The 17,106-nt window shown below is 40.6% G+C and overlaps 4 protein-coding genes across 7 annotated transcripts; 2 read left to right on the top strand and 2 right to left on the bottom strand.

Moving 5' to 3' along the window:
* The first annotated feature begins 3,578 nt into the window (after nt 1-3,578).
* LOC109856799 (39S ribosomal protein L11, mitochondrial) lies at nt 3,579-5,440 on the top strand. Its single transcript, XM_020432465.1, has 3 exons — nt 3,579-3,856; nt 4,049-4,238; nt 4,915-5,440. The coding sequence occupies exons 1-3, from the start codon at nt 3,698-3,700 to the stop codon at nt 5,175-5,177; spliced, it is 612 nt and encodes a 203-aa protein (XP_020288054.1). The 5' UTR covers nt 3,579-3,697; the 3' UTR covers nt 5,178-5,440.
* Nucleotides 5,441-5,959: 519 nt separating this feature from the next.
* Nucleotides 5,960-8,039, bottom strand: LOC109856798 (uncharacterized aarF domain-containing protein kinase 1). 2 transcript variants are annotated; one of them, XM_020432464.1, is made up of 2 exons: nt 7,913-8,039; nt 5,960-7,607 (listed from the first exon to the last, which is right to left on the bottom strand). In XM_020432464.1, exon 2 carries the CDS (start codon nt 7,594-7,596, stop codon nt 6,016-6,018), a length of 1,581 nt encoding a protein of 526 aa, XP_020288053.1. In that variant the 5' UTR covers nt 7,597-7,607; nt 7,913-8,039; the 3' UTR covers nt 5,960-6,015. The 2 variants fall into 2 exon arrangements, with proteins under 2 accessions (XP_020288053.1, XP_020288052.1); XM_020432463.1 differs by having other exon boundaries at nt 7,789-8,039.
* Nucleotides 8,040-8,407: 368 nt separating this feature from the next.
* LOC109856796 (ubiquinone biosynthesis monooxygenase COQ6, mitochondrial) lies at nt 8,408-16,612 on the bottom strand. Its single transcript, XM_020432460.1, has 8 exons — nt 16,369-16,612; nt 16,032-16,222; nt 15,516-15,761; nt 10,030-10,137; nt 9,855-9,917; nt 9,419-9,729; nt 9,021-9,303; nt 8,408-8,865 (listed from the first exon to the last, which is right to left on the bottom strand). Exons 1-8 carry the CDS (start codon nt 16,559-16,561, stop codon nt 8,818-8,820), a joined length of 1,443 nt encoding a protein of 480 aa, XP_020288049.1. The 5' UTR covers nt 16,562-16,612; the 3' UTR covers nt 8,408-8,817.
* LOC109856795 (transient receptor potential channel pyrexia-like) lies at nt 10,251-15,509 on the top strand. Of its 3 annotated transcripts, XM_020432459.1 has the most exons (7): nt 10,251-10,644; nt 11,892-11,987; nt 12,117-12,415; nt 12,534-12,716; nt 12,825-13,110; nt 13,356-13,733; nt 13,910-15,509. In XM_020432459.1, exons 2-7 carry the CDS (start codon nt 11,934-11,936, stop codon nt 15,467-15,469), a joined length of 2,760 nt encoding a protein of 919 aa, XP_020288048.1. In that variant the 5' UTR covers nt 10,251-10,644; nt 11,892-11,933; the 3' UTR covers nt 15,470-15,509. The 3 variants fall into 3 exon arrangements, with proteins under 3 accessions (XP_020288048.1, XP_020288044.1, XP_020288047.1); XM_020432455.1 differs by lacking the exon at nt 10,251-10,644 and having other exon boundaries at nt 11,691-11,987; XM_020432458.1 differs by lacking the exon at nt 10,251-10,644 and having other exon boundaries at nt 11,691-11,987; nt 12,120-12,415.
* Nucleotides 16,613-17,106: the final 494 nt, after the last annotated feature.

Here is a 17,106-nt window from a genome sequence, read left to right on the forward strand (position 1 = left end):
CACACACACACACACACACACACACACACACACACACACACAAGCATTGAAATCCTATAGTTAAACTCTACCGGTTCCGGCATAAGTTAACAGTTATTGCCCGCATAAACCAGGCCAAAACGGCCGTAAAACTTGTAAAACTGCGATGACCACGTGCGTGGCAAGGAAACGGCGGGAAATGAAGAATATTATAATTAATAAATCACTTTATTGTTACATACCTGTAACACCCAACAACGCGTTACAAAAAGAAGCAAGAGCGAGCTGGCTCGACTCTTGAACGCACGAAGTTACAGGATTTTTGGTGTGAAGAACGTCGAGTCGCGATTACAGGAATTCGTGACTGACGACTAATTGAGGAGCAGAACGGATTCTGGCGAGTTCTTCGAGTAACCGCTCCGTTCCTGCTTGTCGGCGCGCTTCAGCGCCGCTTTCGCATCTTAACTTTGGGTGCGTTCAGACAACTCAGTTGCACAACGGTTGAGAGATAATCACTTCTGATTGGATCGTACTTTTGGAATCACTTCAGATTTTGAAGAATAGTCCTATCAGTGATGATCTCTCAACCGTTGTCTGAACGCACCCATTTTACCCCATCCAATCTCTTCTGCTAGGTAGGCTCTGTCGAGGTGGTGAGGATATGCCCACAAGCGAGAACGCGTCCGTGAGCTCACACGGTTCTCGTTTGTGGGCATATCCCCACCGCCTCGACAGAACCTATCTAGTAGAGGAGATTGGGTGGAGCGGATGGACGATTCCCCTTGCCCCTCGCGTCTCCAGCACTTTGCAAACTGTACACAATATATTAACATTTAACATTTTTTTTTATTTTGGTAGGATTCGGCATATCTTACAGAAATACATCATATTACTGAGAAGAGCGACAGTAAAGGAACTCTTTATTGCGCTGTACAAAGTGATGAATACGAAGCAAGTACTGTATTGTATAAAAAAATGATTAAAACATTTTGATCCTAGAGAATCTGGATATGCATCAGTTATATATGGTATAAATGATTAAAATCTATTTTTGCCCCCCCCCCCTCTGCAGCTGTGCACGTCAAGTACTAATTATATTTATTATTATAGGTACAACGAAAAATTTACGTACGAAAAGTACTAACAATAATAAAATCAAACAATTTCACAAAAAATTTTACAGACCCGAAAACTTGAGTATAGTGATAATAGGTAAAGTAGATACATGAGAAACTTTTTGATGCTTTACTGCCTTTAGAAAAAAAAATAATGTTGCAGTTATGTATATATGTATATACATATTGTTAAAGAAATTGACGTTTTGCACGTATTATTCTTGTTTTTTCTTTCGAGCATAGTGTGTTTAATAAAAATGTAATACTGTTATAATATGTTTTATCTCACATTTGTAGCCAAAAAAAAGATGGTTTTAAAAAACCATGGAGTAAAGAACTGGAAAATCTTGAAAAGAGTAAAGATGTACAAGTTTCTTTTTCACTCACGCATTTTAATTCCATTACATATAGCACTGTTAGTCATGCAGTGTATGTATAGCTTGGCAAGGACCAACGATTAAAGATATTTACAAATATCGCAGTTGTCTGCTTCTCTTACAATATTTAGTAGAGGATAGCGATATACTAAAAACAAACCTTGATGAAATAAATGTTACTTCCATCACATACAAAATGTATACTTATTCCATCACAATGCTATCTATAATGTTTATAAATACACCAACCAACTATTATTCGAGATTACACTCGAATTTAATTTTTGAAGAATTAATAAGACAACCTCAAACATATTTTTTAGAACTTTTTAAGAAGGGAGGGGGAGAACTTTTTATGTGGGAGGGGGGGGGCGGAGGGAGGGAGGGAATTACTTCGGGATTACACCCGAATTAATATTTGGAGGCCCGATTTAGTTCGCCGATCAAACCGATAAACTCGGTTGAAAGGGACCGGCCCGGAAAAAATCCTCACACCTAGCTGGTGAGCGGATTCGAACTCGGGACCTCCAGATTCGCAGCCCTGCACTCAGGCCGCGAGACCAGTGGGCCGGTCGTGTTTAAGATATATATGTTAACATATATAATATATATATATATATAATATATGTTAACATATATAATATATTATATATTATATCTGTTAACATATACATGTTTAAGATATATATAAATACATCTAAAGTAAAAGTAGTACGATTTCCTATATAGTACTTATAAATTTAAAAACATTGTATAAGAGCTTTGTTTTATATTAGCGACTCAAACGTTTGATGACGACGGTGTGCCCGAAGCGGTAAAACGTCTCATTTTTACTGGCAGCAAGGATCTTCCATATAACAAAATTCTACAAACATTCGCTAAGAAATGTTTAACCATTGACATAACGGCTACTACTTCCAGCGATCGTACAACGTTTAAGCTTAGTACCGCTGTTTAGTACATCGTTTCTTTTGATGATGCCATTATATCTTGATCATATATTTTATCCACTTCTAAGGGTAAAATTTATTTATTTATTTTTTATGTGTTTAAACCGGTAATATTGAACAATGACAAAGGATATTTGTTTTCTGATTGATGTTTAACGTACAAGTTAAAAGAAACTTCTACCATTTGAAATTTTTCCTAGTTTTTTTTATCTAATGTATGAAATTGTTATTTTCTTAATACTTTCGCGTCTTCTAACGTTAGCCTTACGTTATTTCAAACTGTGTAGGTAGGTAAAGACTGGCGAAAACGTGATTTGATATTACTGTAAAATTTATATGTTCATTTGTTTAATAAACATTTATAAGAGTGCGGTCAAAGCCTCGCTGCAAATGTTTTCCCTTACGAAAAAGAATTACTGGCAGTAATATATTGCGGCAGTGGTACGAAAGAATTACTGGCATTCTGTGTAATTGCCAGTAATATTCTCAGCGATTCCTGTAATATCTAATAATATTCTTGCGTGATTGTCAGTAATATTTATATTACTGACTTTATTTATATGTAATCGGCAATAGTTCTTTTTCGTAAGGGTTAAAGCATCGTTCTATCTTTAATTCTCGTTAAATGTAGTGTAAAGCCCCTTGCACAATGGAAGGAATAGCGATAGCGATAGAAATAACACAGTTTTTAACACAGAATTCCAACTCGTCGGAAATTTTATCGCTATTGCTTATTCCGATTTTCTGATCTGCATTGATACACGTGTATTTTTGTATGTTAGATTCCGCTGTTCCTACCTTTATTTTTAAATAAATATAAACTCTTTAAAGCTCCTTGCACAATGAAAGGAATAGCGATAGCGATAGAAATAACAAAAGTTTTAAAGAGTTTATATTTATAAAAATAAAAGTAGGAACAGCGGAATCTAACATACAAAACTACACATGTATCAATGCAGATCAGAAAATCGGAATAAGCAATAGCGAAAATAAAATTTCCGACGAGTTGGAATTCTGTGTTAAAAACTGTGTTATTTCTATCGCTATCGCTATTCCTTCCATTGTGCAAGGGGCTTAAAACTTTTGTTATTTCTATCGCTATCGCTATTCCGTCCATTGTGCAAGAGGCTTAAGATGCGTGCGGCGGCGACACTTGTCGGGACACCACGAGGCAAGAGCAAGGAGATCGAACTCCGTGATATAAACAAAAGTGGCCGGGAAAGGACGAGAGAAGATTAGGTATTCCGTTGTTTTTTGCAAATATATAAGCGAAAAAATGACGGTCAGTTTGCAAGGATTACCGGGAAGAGTACTGAGAATCTTAAAGAGATCGAAAAAATTTGTCGAGAAAATCGATCACTCGTCGAAATTACGCACGAATATCCCCGCGGGGTTGGCATCGGCCGCACCGCCACTTGGATCTCAACTTGGACAGGTTAAGATCACAGGTTAAATAAATAAATGTCAGAAAGATTTAATTTATTACTTTGTTCCGATAATTTTCAATCAAATTACTTTGTCTGATTTTTTAATCAGACGATGACGTTCGGAACCTGTACGAAATATATACCGATCGTCGTAGCGTAAATTTATAATGCTCATGTTGATCTGGTTGTTTTTTTTTCAGAGGAATATCAACATAGCAAATTTTTGTCAAGATTTTAATAAAAGAACGGCAAATATCAAGGAAGGCATTCCTTTGCCGTGTCGCGTCAAAGTTAATTCGGACAGATCGTACGAACTGACGATTCACAAGCCACCGGCGACGTATTACTTGAAACAAGCGGCTGGAATACAAAAGGGAAGACAGAGGAAAGGTAGAGATTTTTGTTTTTAATATTTCACACAAAGTTTATATTAATGTTTAAAACCATCTTGAACATTCAGTTCTTTTACATGATTCCCTGTAATATTTTAACAGTAAGCAGTGTTCACAGTTTTAGCTTCTTTACAGCATGCTAAAGCGGTGGAAGGGATGCGCACAACAGCAGCGAGTTTATGCAGGTAGGATTTGCTGCTGTTGTGCGCATCCCTTCCAACGCTTCAGCATGCTGTAAGGAAGCCAAAACTGTGAACACTGACAGTAAGGCCTGGTTTATGCGGGCAAATAAGGCCTTGTTTTGGCCTTGTTTATGAGGGTAATAACTGTTAATTTATGCCGGAATTGGGGGTACAGTTCAACTATAGGATTTCAATGCTTCTGTTACATTCTGTTACGCTTCTGTTAATAAACAGAAATATTAAAATCTTAGGCCCGCATAAACCAGGCCTAATGCCTGGTTTATCCGGGCAATAACTGTTAACTTATGCCGGAACCGGTAGAGTTTAACTATAGGATTTCAATGCTTCCGTTTATACGCGTTCGGCAATTTTGTATAAACAGAAGCATTGAAATCCTATAGTTGAACTCTACCGGTTCCGGCATAAGTCAACAGTTATTGCCCCGCATAAACCAGGCCTAAGATTTACAAAAGGCGATCCTTCTTTTCGCAGGCGAAGTAGCTGGTAAAATTACCTTGAAACATTTGTACGAAATTGCTAAGATCAAATCAGAGGATCCGCCAATGGCGCTACACGATCTGGAAACGATCTGCAAAATGATGGTCGGCGTCGCTCGCAGCTGTGGTATCGAAGTCGTGCGCGAACTAGATCCAAATGAATATGCGGAGTTCTTAAAAGAGAGAGAAAAATCTCGGGCGCAATTCGAAGAGGAACTTCGATTAGCTAAAGAGAACAAATTGCTCAGAACAAATTAAATTTCTAACAACAGTACTGCAGAAAACTTATAAATCTTTTTTGTAAATTATTGTACATATATATATATATATGAAACTGTGTGTCACACGCGTTATGTTGGTAATATTATTTTTACTCTCTCTTCATACACGTGTAACAAAAAATCCATGATTTTTCTCACGAGATATTTTATTTGCAGAATTAATCGTACAAATGAAGGGGACTTTTTTTTAACTACTGTAAGTTTATTATAAAACAGCGGATTGCGGTTTTTAAATTTTCATTTTGTAGCATTTATTCGACCGGTCCGCAGGATCCTGTGCGAAGCCGGAGGCTCCCAGAGTTCGAATCCGCTCACCGTCTGAGGATTTTTTTCCGGGCCGGTCCCCTTCAACCGATTTATCGAACTAAATCGGGCATCCAAAAATTAGTTTCGGATCTAATCCCGAAATTAACCGGTCTGGACGTGTCGGGTCCGCGAGTAGGTTCTCGAATCCTTATCTTCGGATTTTTCTGGCCGGGTCCTTTCAGTCGAGAATGCCCCGCTTTCCAGGGCGAAGCTTCCTGCGGAAGTGAACGGGGGAGCCAACTTATCGACTTTCGCAGTCCCACCCCCGCTCCAAACATATCTATCTATCTATAATATTCAAGAGGTAGATTTAAAAAATGATAACAAAAACCACAACACTATATACAAAATATCTTTCTCTCTCTCTCTCAAAGTCACTTAAGTATAAAAATACGTACTCTTTGTGCACAAGAATTGTTTTTACAAAAAGAGTTCTTTCACATGAATCAAAGCTCCATCAATTTTTATTTTATTAATGTATTTAATTAACGGCCTAAAAAAGCTATTTATTAAAATAGATAGAAATCTTTTGTCCACAAAGAATCGACCGAATTCTTCAGATTGAAGTTAATCAAGCCCAGATACACGTAGTACAGTGACAGGTTGAAGAGCGCCCAGCGTTCCGCCAACGATACTCCGCATCTGTCCCACGTACTGGAGCATTTGCGCAGTTTTTCGCTATACACGGAACGTACGCAGCATTTGGACATCTCTATCATGGATGACATTCTGAACTGGGTGCGCAACGAGTACTCGATACCGCGCATCAGATCGTTAGTCTTGAGGATCAGCAACATCTGCCGATTGACGCGATCCAGCACGGTGCTGATTTGCGGCAACAAGTCTGGAATGTTCTGCTGAAACTCCTGCTTTTCCCGATTGTCGTAGCGAGTTTTACGCACGCCGGATATAATCTTGTCCCAGGTTCTTCCCGACACCATGCACGCTAACAAACCGTAGTAATCGGCGACGCCCAATCGCGCGCATTGCTCTTTCATAGCCTCTCGGTCGCCGTCGAGAATCGCCAACCACAGCTTCGAGTAGTCCCAGCGAAACTGATCGGACAGATCGGCGTACAAACCGTGATCGAGCAGCACGATCTCCGCCTGGGAATTGCGATTGCGCACCAGAATGTTGCCGGGATGAGGATCGGAATGTACAAAACCCTCGATGAAGATCATGTGACTGTACAATCGGCCAAGCTTGCTCGTAACCTCATACGGATTCAGTCGGTGAACACGCATGTACTCGAGATCGTTCACTTGACCACCTTCCAGAAACTCCATCGTCAGTACGCGCGACGACGACATATCCCAGTATATCGCCGGAACCCTTAACCAGTCGTAATTTTCGAAGAGTTTCCGCACCTTATCCGCATTTCTACCTTCGTGAATGAAGTTCAGTTCTTCCGGGATGTTTTTCTTCGTTTCTTCAACCAGCCAATTGAATTTGAAATCCGGAAATACGAGCGATGTAATTTTCACTAACGCAGCCATGGTTTTGATATCAACATAGGAATTACTTTTAACACTGCGATGCTGAACCTTAACCGCCACCACGTCGCCGTTCTTTAACACGGCTCTGTGCACTTGTGCAAGACTGGCGGTTCCAATGGGTTCCGGATCGATGATCTGGAACATCTCGTAAGGATCTCTTCTGAAATCTTCGCGGATCACTGTGAGCACGTCTTTAAACGAAGACTGAGGCGCCTTGCTGTGCAATATACGCATGGTATGCACGTATTCCTTGGGCAACAAGTAGTCTAATGCACCTATATGCTGACCCACCTTGATGTAAACTCCCTTGTTGGCGCAACAAAGCTCTAGCAGCTTCTGCGCTCCGTATTTGTGAACGTTTGATTTCAAATCCAGATATTCGGCTGATGTTCTGTCCAACTTGCTGTTGTACAATTCATTATTGTAATAACGACCTATATCAAGTACCGTGATCGCGGCTCTGCCAAGTCGTACAATCCCAATAGCCGCAACGTCATATTCATTCGCTCTGAGAGATGCCAAAGTGCCCAATCCGATTGTTCCAACCGCAATAGTTTTGATCAGTCTTTTCACATTAAACTTAAACATTGCCATTCGATTGGCATCTGCAAACAAGAAATCTCGATTAAGATCACAATTTTGTGATGAAGATATGTCACAATTCAGTTCATTTTAATTAAAAACAGTATGACAAAAATTGTATATGACGTAAAAAAAAATACTAATATTACATAAGATGTGTATATATATATAAATTATGCAAAATCATATCAATAATATACTAACCAACAAATAGCGCAACAAAATAACAAGATCAACCGATATGAAATCGTTGTTAAATCGAGTGATTTAATGCTTGCGACAAATAAAATCAACATATCTCTTCATGGGAGGTTAGATGGAGGCTAACCTTATGACTTGATCTACAATTCCTTCTTGAGGTTAGAGAGATTCATTGTATCGCTTCTGTCAATGATGTCACAATTTGTTTTGCACAATATTTTCTGTGTACAAATATTTTTTATCAACGTTAAGTGGAGTTACGCCAATGCTGGCCTGGAATCAACCATGTGGACAAACTGGGTTAAGAAAGGAACGTATCAATGGGAAGAATCGCACAGATAACCTGTAGATAACCTATAGATAACCTATAATCTACACCGGTAAACGCGTTGAATTTTTGAAGCAACATGTAGGGTATGCGCGGCGCGCATACACTTTTCAGGAGATGAGTCATTAGAGCTACCATCAGATCAAGAGACAAAAATAGATTGCAAGTAAAAAATTCTGTTTCAGATATTTATTACTGTACACATATATATATATAAAACAATCGTATTATTATATTAATATATATATATATGTATATATATACATCATACGCTATTTTTATAAAATATAATTACACACAAATATAGAAAATACATATTTTGAGGTGTATCACTTGTATTTTATACATTACGTATATAAATTATTAAGATAGATTTGTGTAGAGAGGCGTCCTCTGGCTCGCAACGGAAATTATTTCAAATTAAAAACTAAGAATAGAACAATTTCGAACCGATCGCATGATGTTGTACAGTAATTGTTCAACAAATTAATTATTCTAGACGTTTCGATATTTTATTATATTGATTTAAGTCTTCACCAGAGTGGAAATTATTATTATCGGAATACGTTTTGATGAATGCAACGACGTGGTGCGATGTTCACTTCGTTGATGGAAAATTGTATATAAATTATTACACGAAATGTGAGTCTTAGTCACGATATAATGACATGCCACACAGACGTTGCAATTGTTAACTCGTCGAATTAATATTTGAGGATTGTTTCTCCCGCGGCTTGTTCTATCAACATTTTCTGAGAAAACAACAAAACAAAAATCATACAATATAATCGGTGTCTACAAGAGAAATGAATATGTGCGATATTTATAGTTTTTTTTTCAATATGCTCGATCCAAAAATTTATCTTTTTTTTTTTTTTTTAAATTTCGTTCGTTCAAATTTATTTACCTTAATTTGTGGAACAGCGTTTGTCAATTGCAGACCCAGACTTCTGGCTAAAACAACGGGAGCCGCCGTGCCCTTGTAAAGACGATGAAGCGCGTCGATGACAAGCATTGTCGGCACATTGTGACGCTGTCTCTGTGTCTGATACTTGCGCAAGTACTCCGTATTGTTCAGCAGACAACCGTTCGACGCAGCCTCGGCAAGAATTTGCGTCAACGCTGCGACATCGCCGAATCCTAGATTCACACCCTGACCGGCCAAGGGATGAACTCGATGCGCCGCATCTCTTTAAAATATAATTAAAAAAAAAAAAACAAACAACATCAATGTATTTGATTAATAAAATAAAAGCAACGTGTAATGTAAAAAAAATAAATTAAACACACACAAATGGGTCTTACCCGACCAATACCATGCTCGGCTGGACGTAAGATGCGGCGTGGCCGAAGCCCAGAGGGAACGCCGCGCGTGAGTTTTCAACGATTGTCGCCACAGAAGGCTGCAATTGTCTGGATAATCCGGTTTGCAGAGACAGTCCCGCGAGCAACTGGCGAAGCGCCTGCATGCCGCTCTCGACAATGCCGTTTTTTGAATAAACCTGCCACAACGCCTCGTTTATCTTGTCAACGAACTCCTCTTCCGACAATTTCAGCAGTTCCTTCGCCTTCTCGCTCGAGACGGACCACACAAGCGAGCTGAGGGAATCCGTCAACTGTTTTTCGGAAATCATCGCGTTATCATTTAATATAATCGAGTATTTTTTTTTACAGTTTTCTTTTTTTTTTTTGTTTCAGATATTTTTGTGTCTATTTTGTTGCTCGGAATGTGACAAATTACCGGAAGTAATGCAATAGGTCCGGTTGGGAGGAATCTCTGCCAGGCGACGACATTTTCCGTTGGCTGAAATCAATTGAGAAACAATGACGTTTTATTGTAATTTTTAATAAATTCGTGTTTTAGCGCAAAAGTTCGTTGCAAAAGTTTTGTTTTTTTTTTTTTTTTCAAGAATTACCTCGGACAATTTGAGAGTCGCGACGATACCCAATTGATCGTATTGCCATTTTAGGTAGGTCACACCCATTGCCTTTCGCACCAGTGAATTGGCACCGTCGGCGCCAACCTATAACAAACACAAATCAATTTTCTTTTAATCCGTCGTCCAATCTAATCTAATTTGAGATTAAAAATACAATGTACTTTAAAATATCATAAATCTCATCTCTCTCTTAAATGAGAGAAACATCAGATTCTTCAAAGAAGATTAAACGCAAGCAATACATTGTGTGTGAGAAACGAACGCTATGATTTCTTAGCGTGCACGAAAATAGCATCGTTTGGTTCCAGATTTAAGCGAGATTGTCGGAGACGAGTCACTGTGCAAATAGCTATTTTATTTTATTATATAAGAAGTTTTGCAACACAACGCGCCGCAAAATATCCAAATCCCCTACTCTCTCGTGTTTACTTTCTCAATGCGTTTTAACACAGTATTTTTGCTCTCCGCCCGAGCGTATATATTTGAGAGTTTAATTTTTGCCTCGCGCCCACATTTACTCGTCTCTCTAACTAAATAATATAATAACAAACTTGACTCAAACCTCTTCCAAGGTGTGTGAATCGTTTCTCTGTAAGTCTCTCTTTAAAAAAAGTTTATTGTCTTTGCGCCGACAGTTTTCGATAGGATTTTTGACACTTCCTTTTTTTTCTTTACTTAAGTAAATTTTGTAACTACATAAGTTTTGCAATTTTTTTATTGTTGAAACTTTGATTAGAATCTAACGTGCTTCGATTGCGCATCGCGTGTGTCACTTTGTTTAACATTTTTCTTTAAATTCTTATCTTTTTTTTTTCCCCTTCCCTTTGCAAATTCCAGAGAACAGAAACGGCAAAAGCCGCGTCATCAAAAGATTTGTATTTTTCCATGACTCTTAATTACAACTCACAAGTGACATAACGGTAAAAAAAAAAAGAAAAGCAAAATGCGTAACTATTTCGACGAAGGACGCGGCTATATAATCGCGTTCGGACGCGCCGACCGAATTCCGCTGATCGCGATCGCGAGCATGAATGAGAAGAAGACCGAGCCAGAAGAAGGACGGAGAGATATGATAAAACCGATCGGATCCGGCAGGAGTTCGTCGCCGGAATCGGAGAATTTCGTGATGCAAGAATTTGCGGTCGAGGGATTTTCTTCTTTTCCTTTTTGTTTTTTTTTTTCTTCTTTCGCCACCGGAACACGCCGGTCTCTCGGAGCGAGAGAGAGAAACGAGCATGGGCATTTAATGGTGGGCTAAATATATAACGTAGTTTTATAAACACATGCAAGTATCTCAGCGGGTACACCCAGAGAACCCAGAATAGTCGCCTAAGCGTTCGGTATATTAGGCGTTACAAGAGAGAGAGAGCGGAAGATGAGCGCGTGTGCGGAAGTGCCACATGAATGGTGAATTATAAAATTCGAACCTTGCGAGAAAATTGCGACGACGATCGAACAAAAAAAATGTTCACGCCGGTCATCCGCGCGTCGTCGTAGACGACGAAGATCGCGTGCCCAAATTTCTTTTAACGAGATTTTTGATTTAATCCACTTGTGTGCGCGAAATCTCATTTGTGAAGAGTTTTTTTTTTAAAATAATGAATGAATTTTAAAATAATGAATGAATGAGTTTTTTTTTTATTGTCAGTGTTGCGTTGCACACATACTCGTGCGAAACCTCGAAAATGAATCAGTTGGAACGAGCCTTTTGTCTTTATGCGTTTTAATTAATCGCGTCTTTCGTAGCGTTTTTAATTTGTTTAATAATCCAGCGTTGTGTGGAAAAAAAACGAAACGACATTTTTTCCATGTCGATTCTCAATAAGAAGTTTTTCAAGAAACTCTCGGGCGGTCGTTTGACGCATCGGGAAGCGTCGAAGATGGAGACCCCCGTCAACAACAACGGGACAGCGTCCGTCATAATCAACAACCAGGTGATTAAAAAAAGAAATTTAAATTTCTTCACAATTTATATATATATATCGACACGCGATCGTCGTCTCTTTGTTAAAAACGTTATATTTTTCTCTATGAAAGTTTTTTTTTTTTTTTTCTCGTATCAGAAGGAGCGCGAGGACATTTGGATGAACGAGATCGACAACGACGGTAGCATATCTTCCGAGGACAGTTCGGATTCCGTTTATTGCCACATACGATCGGCACCGATGACGCAGGAACAACCCTGGGGCAAGGACGAGGTCGAGATCGCGCTGTCCAATCTACCGGGTGGCGAAACCGCTTTGTCTCTGATCTCCGCTCTTCAGGGCGGCGCTTTGCAAACAGCTCTGGAGGAATTTCACTGTTTAACTCTCAACACGGGCTGCGGGCATCGCAAACTCTCGTTGCCCACATTCGCAAACGGGTAGATACGAAAGAAATTACAGCCTGCGACTACGGTTTTTTAACCGCGAAGCAAAATAAACAGACGCATATTTTTTTTTTTATATACGACAGAATTTAATTTGAAATTATTTGTGCAGATTCATGCGAAAAGCTTTGTTGGACAGTGAAAACGGAGCAGCGGCCGCCGCGACTCCGGGCCAGTTGCTTGCGGGTTGGCCGGACACGTGTCTGTTGATTTCCAGCTGGTTGGGTCGCGTAGAAATCGCGAAGGCTTTGTTGGACAAAGGAGCGCCGGTCTCAACGACCGATTGCGATGGAAGGTATATATATATATATATATATATACACGTAAAATTTCAAGAAAGAAAAACATCAATTATGTAGCTTTCGAAAAACAATTTGTACTTTACGTGCCGCTTCATTCTCAGAACGGCGTTACATCTGGCAGCTTGCGCCGCGTCCGTGAGAATTGTGGAGGAACTACTGAAGCACGGCGCTGATCCGTGCAAGTGGGACTTCGAGAAGAAGTGCACCCCGCTGCACTGCGCCGCCGCAGCAAGTTGCGTTGTCACCATCAAGTGTCTGATCAAATCAGGCGCGGATATAAATGCCGGATTGACCGGTAGAAGTCCGCTTCACTACGCCGTGCTGAACAACGCCGCGGATTGTGTCGAGGCTCTACTGCAAGCAGGTGCTTGTCCCAATAATCCACAGGTGCACGACCTTTATGGACGATACAATTCAGGCATGAATTTGGTGAGAAAGTGATGTGACGTTCGCAAACAGAGGACGTCAACGTGAACACGATCATTGAACGTCGTGTAAAAGCAGGAATAATTAAATCAAATTGACAAAACAACCGATTGCTTTCCCACTGAAGACGATGCGTCTCTCTCTGTCTCTCTCTCTTTGCTAAACTTTGTTTTCGACGAGTTAACAGGATTTGTTGCGATATATAGGTTTACACAGAGACACCGCTTCATGTGGCAGCTAGTCTAGGCAACGTCCATTGCACCAAATTGCTACTTAGTTACGGAGCGGACGTGAGGGTACAGTTGGGCACCGCGAGATCAACGCCTCTGCATCTCGCGGCGGAGGAAGGTAGCGCGGAGTGCGCCAGATTGTTGGTGAACGCTGGCGCGGCTTGCGAAGCGAAGAACTCGCGTGGTCAAACGCCAATGCACATGGCAACACTCGCCCAATCTGTGGAAACAATAGACGTGTTGATAAAAGCCGGTGCGGAAGTAAACGCGGCGGATAACGACGGACGCACCCCTTTGCACGCCGCGGTCGCAAAAGCTCTGAGATGCAACGAGCTCGTCAGAACTTTAATACAGGTTTGTAAATTGTCGGAACAAACACGCTCTGCGAAATTTTTATCAATTAAGAAAAACTATAAAAAGATAATGACAATTTTAACACTTTTTTTAGTTTCATTCAATTACGTTAAACATAACATATTTTTGCAATAAAAAATCTGAGCAGCTAATAAAATTCTCGTTTTGTTTAAAAGGCAGGTGCCGCAGTCAATAAGGCGGACAAGTTTGGTTACACGCCGTTGCACATCGCGGCCTTGAATGAGAGCTCGCCGACGGTGGTGATACTGATGTCAAAGGGTGCCGATATTACCGCGCGCACTAAAGGCGGCATCACCGCCTTGAGTTTCATCATACGCCGCACACCGGACGTCTTGTCGCGCTTCGTAACACGTCTCGATCAGGCAATCTCGCTGCACGATCACGAGTTGGGCGACGTGGACTGCGAACTACGACTGGACTTCCGACCGTTAGTTCCGGGTGGTCGCGGCGAAATGGATCTGATGCTCTGTTTGGTGGAAGGCGGTCAAGGCCATGTACTGAAACATCCGCTCTTAGAGAGTTTTCTTTACCTCAAATGGCTTCGTATACGCAAATTTTTTCTGCTGAGTTTGTTCTATCACTCAATATTCGTCGCTATATTCAGCAGTTACATCGGCGCGACGTATAGATGGCAGATAAAGCAGCTTAGCAACACTCTTGTATGGCCAGTGTTCTGCTGCACTTGCGTAATGGCGTGTAAGGAACTATTCCAGCTCGCTCACGGTATCTATAGCTACGCCAAACGTTGGGAGAACTGGCTGCAGTGGAGCGTGATTTTGACGTCTGGCATCAGCTTAATTCCGTTGTCGGTTCAAACGACTTGGCAGCATCACGTAGCCGCACTGGGCATCCTCTTAGCTTGGGTCGAGCTTATGATGGTGGTCGGTCGCTTCCCCATGTTCGGCATCTACATACAAATGTTCACTCAAGTGTCGATTAATTTCTTCAAATTTCTCGCAGCTTACGTCTGTCTCATAGTTGGTTTTTCCTTTGGATTCAGTGTGCTGCACAAAAATTACAAATCCTTTGAAAATCCGTTAGTCGCTCTAATCAAGACGGTGATCATGATGTCGGGCGAGTTAGAATTCGAGGATGTTTTTTTTGACAAGAGCGAGAAGTTGATGTATCCCGGCACGGCGCATCTCATGCTCCTCAGTTTCGTCATCTTGGTTACGGTAATTCTCACGAATCTGATGGTAGGTCTCGCCGTGTCGGATATCCAGGAGTTGCGCAGATGCGCCGGGCTTGACCGACTTGTGCGTCGCGCCGAGTTGGTGGCTCATCTCGAAAACCTGTTGTTCTCCAAGCTTTTGGATCGTATTCACACGGTCAGAAGGATCGTGAAAGCGTGCAGAAAAGGTGCGCTACTGTTGCATCCGCCGTATCACTGCGCGTTACACATCCGACCAAATGATCCGCGCGAGAAGCGTCTGCCGCGCGAGCTCGTTAAAGCAATATACCGACTGGTTAGCGAGAGGAAAACTCGTCGCGCGACCTTCCGAACGACCGCGCCACCACCGCGAAATCTGGCGAACGAATCGACTCACGCAAGACTCAGTAGAATGTACAGCAACGACAGCAATCAGCAGCAGCTGAACGAACTGGCGGCCGAGTTGAAAAGATGTTCGTACAACATCAGCGCGAAACTCGACAGTTTGACCGACAAAATAGAAAGTATCACCAGAGATGTGGATACGACGACGCATTTGCGTTAAGTTTTTTCATGCCTAGGGTAATTTCTCTTTTGTATCTCGTACTTACCAGCAACCTAGTCCTGTAACATTTCCCAGATTGCAGCTGAACACTGACAAGTTCCATTGACTCCGACACCGGGGGTGGTTTTATATCGGTGATTTTGGATTCGTAAATCACAGTTACACTTTCTTTCTGAGAGAGCTGCTTGTTGACCGCATGTAACAGCAGATTATTCTCAACCACGTATGCCAATTCTTCACACAAATAATCCTCATTGAATGTTATCATGGCATCCGAACAAGCGTCCCATACCTACCGATAAGACTACATAATTTTTAGGCTTATATAAAATTGTACTTTTTAGGCTTTATATAAAAAATTTTTAAATTTTGTAACGTGTAAAAGAAAAACAATAAAAGTTATTAAAAAAGAAAGCACACAACCAATGGTCTTTGTATTCAAGTATTGAAACGATTTAAATTATCGTAGTGGTAATAACAATGTGTGTTTAACAATCTTGTTAATTTGAAAATTCTAAATTTGAAATATTAAAAAAAAAACAAAAACAACACAGAGAACAACCTGCAGTTTCTTTATGGGACAATAGCGCACTGCTTCTATGTGTTTCCATGCTCCTATGCTAGACAACAAGGTGCGAGTTTGCTGATTCAGGGCAACAACTCGATTAGAATATTGTTCCTGTGGCACGTATTCTTGTTTAGCACTACCCTCCAGGAGCAAGATCCTTTTACCTTCCAGTATTCGGTTATTTGCTGAAATAAATTTATTTCACAAGTTCAAAAAACATAACGTTGGGGGAAAACAAATTTGTTTTCTGACAAACAAATATGTACATGACGTTTTTTTTTATTTCACCAAGCTATGTTTTGTTTTGATGATAAAAATAAAAATACCTAACCTATAGCGCACGCCAACGTCGTGCCGACCATTCCACCTCCGGCTATGATCACATCGTAATTTTCCACATTCTCCGCAGCGGTCGAATAGTTCTTCGACAACGCGCTCGCGCTCGGAATGACATACTTGCAGTTTTGCGACAGTAACGTAAAAATCGAGCGCGTAGACAATGCCGCTCTCCTGAGGGTCGCCATTTTTCTTCTGTGTTTTTTGTTAAACCAGAGAAAAGTCTGAGAGCGGCCAGGTACATAAGATAATGTGTAATCACTTTTCCGCCCCGTAAACTAGCGCACGTCCACGGATGGTACAGATTGGAACTACGCAGCCACTCCACGAGCGACATGTCGGTACGCTATGTCCACAGCGTGCGGTTCTATTCCGTGCTATGTGCACGAGTTTAAATGGTCACTTTCTTTAAGTGTGTGAGTATATTCGAGAGCGTGAATTTGATTTATTTCAAAAATTAAAATAGCCGATTTGTGAACTCAGGAAGGAGAACAGGAAGGAATGGAAAATATACAAATTTGCAACTTCCCACACAACATACACGTAATTGTCAACAAAGCTGCTTCAACAAACTTAATATTTTTAAGCGAGCAGCATCAGAATTCGTAGAGTGTACTCAGGTACCATCTCCTTTATCATCATTTGCTGCTATTTGCTTTTATTTTTTTACAAACGCTACATATGTACATACGTATAGTTACATTACAAAATAAAAAGAAACAAAATAAGCACA

Source organism: Pseudomyrmex gracilis, unplaced genomic scaffold (genome assembly GCF_002006095.1).
Source record: "Pseudomyrmex gracilis isolate BER0280 unplaced genomic scaffold, ASM200609v1 scaffold_135, whole genome shotgun sequence".
Lineage (NCBI taxonomy): Eukaryota > Metazoa > Arthropoda > Insecta > Hymenoptera > Formicidae > Pseudomyrmex > Pseudomyrmex gracilis.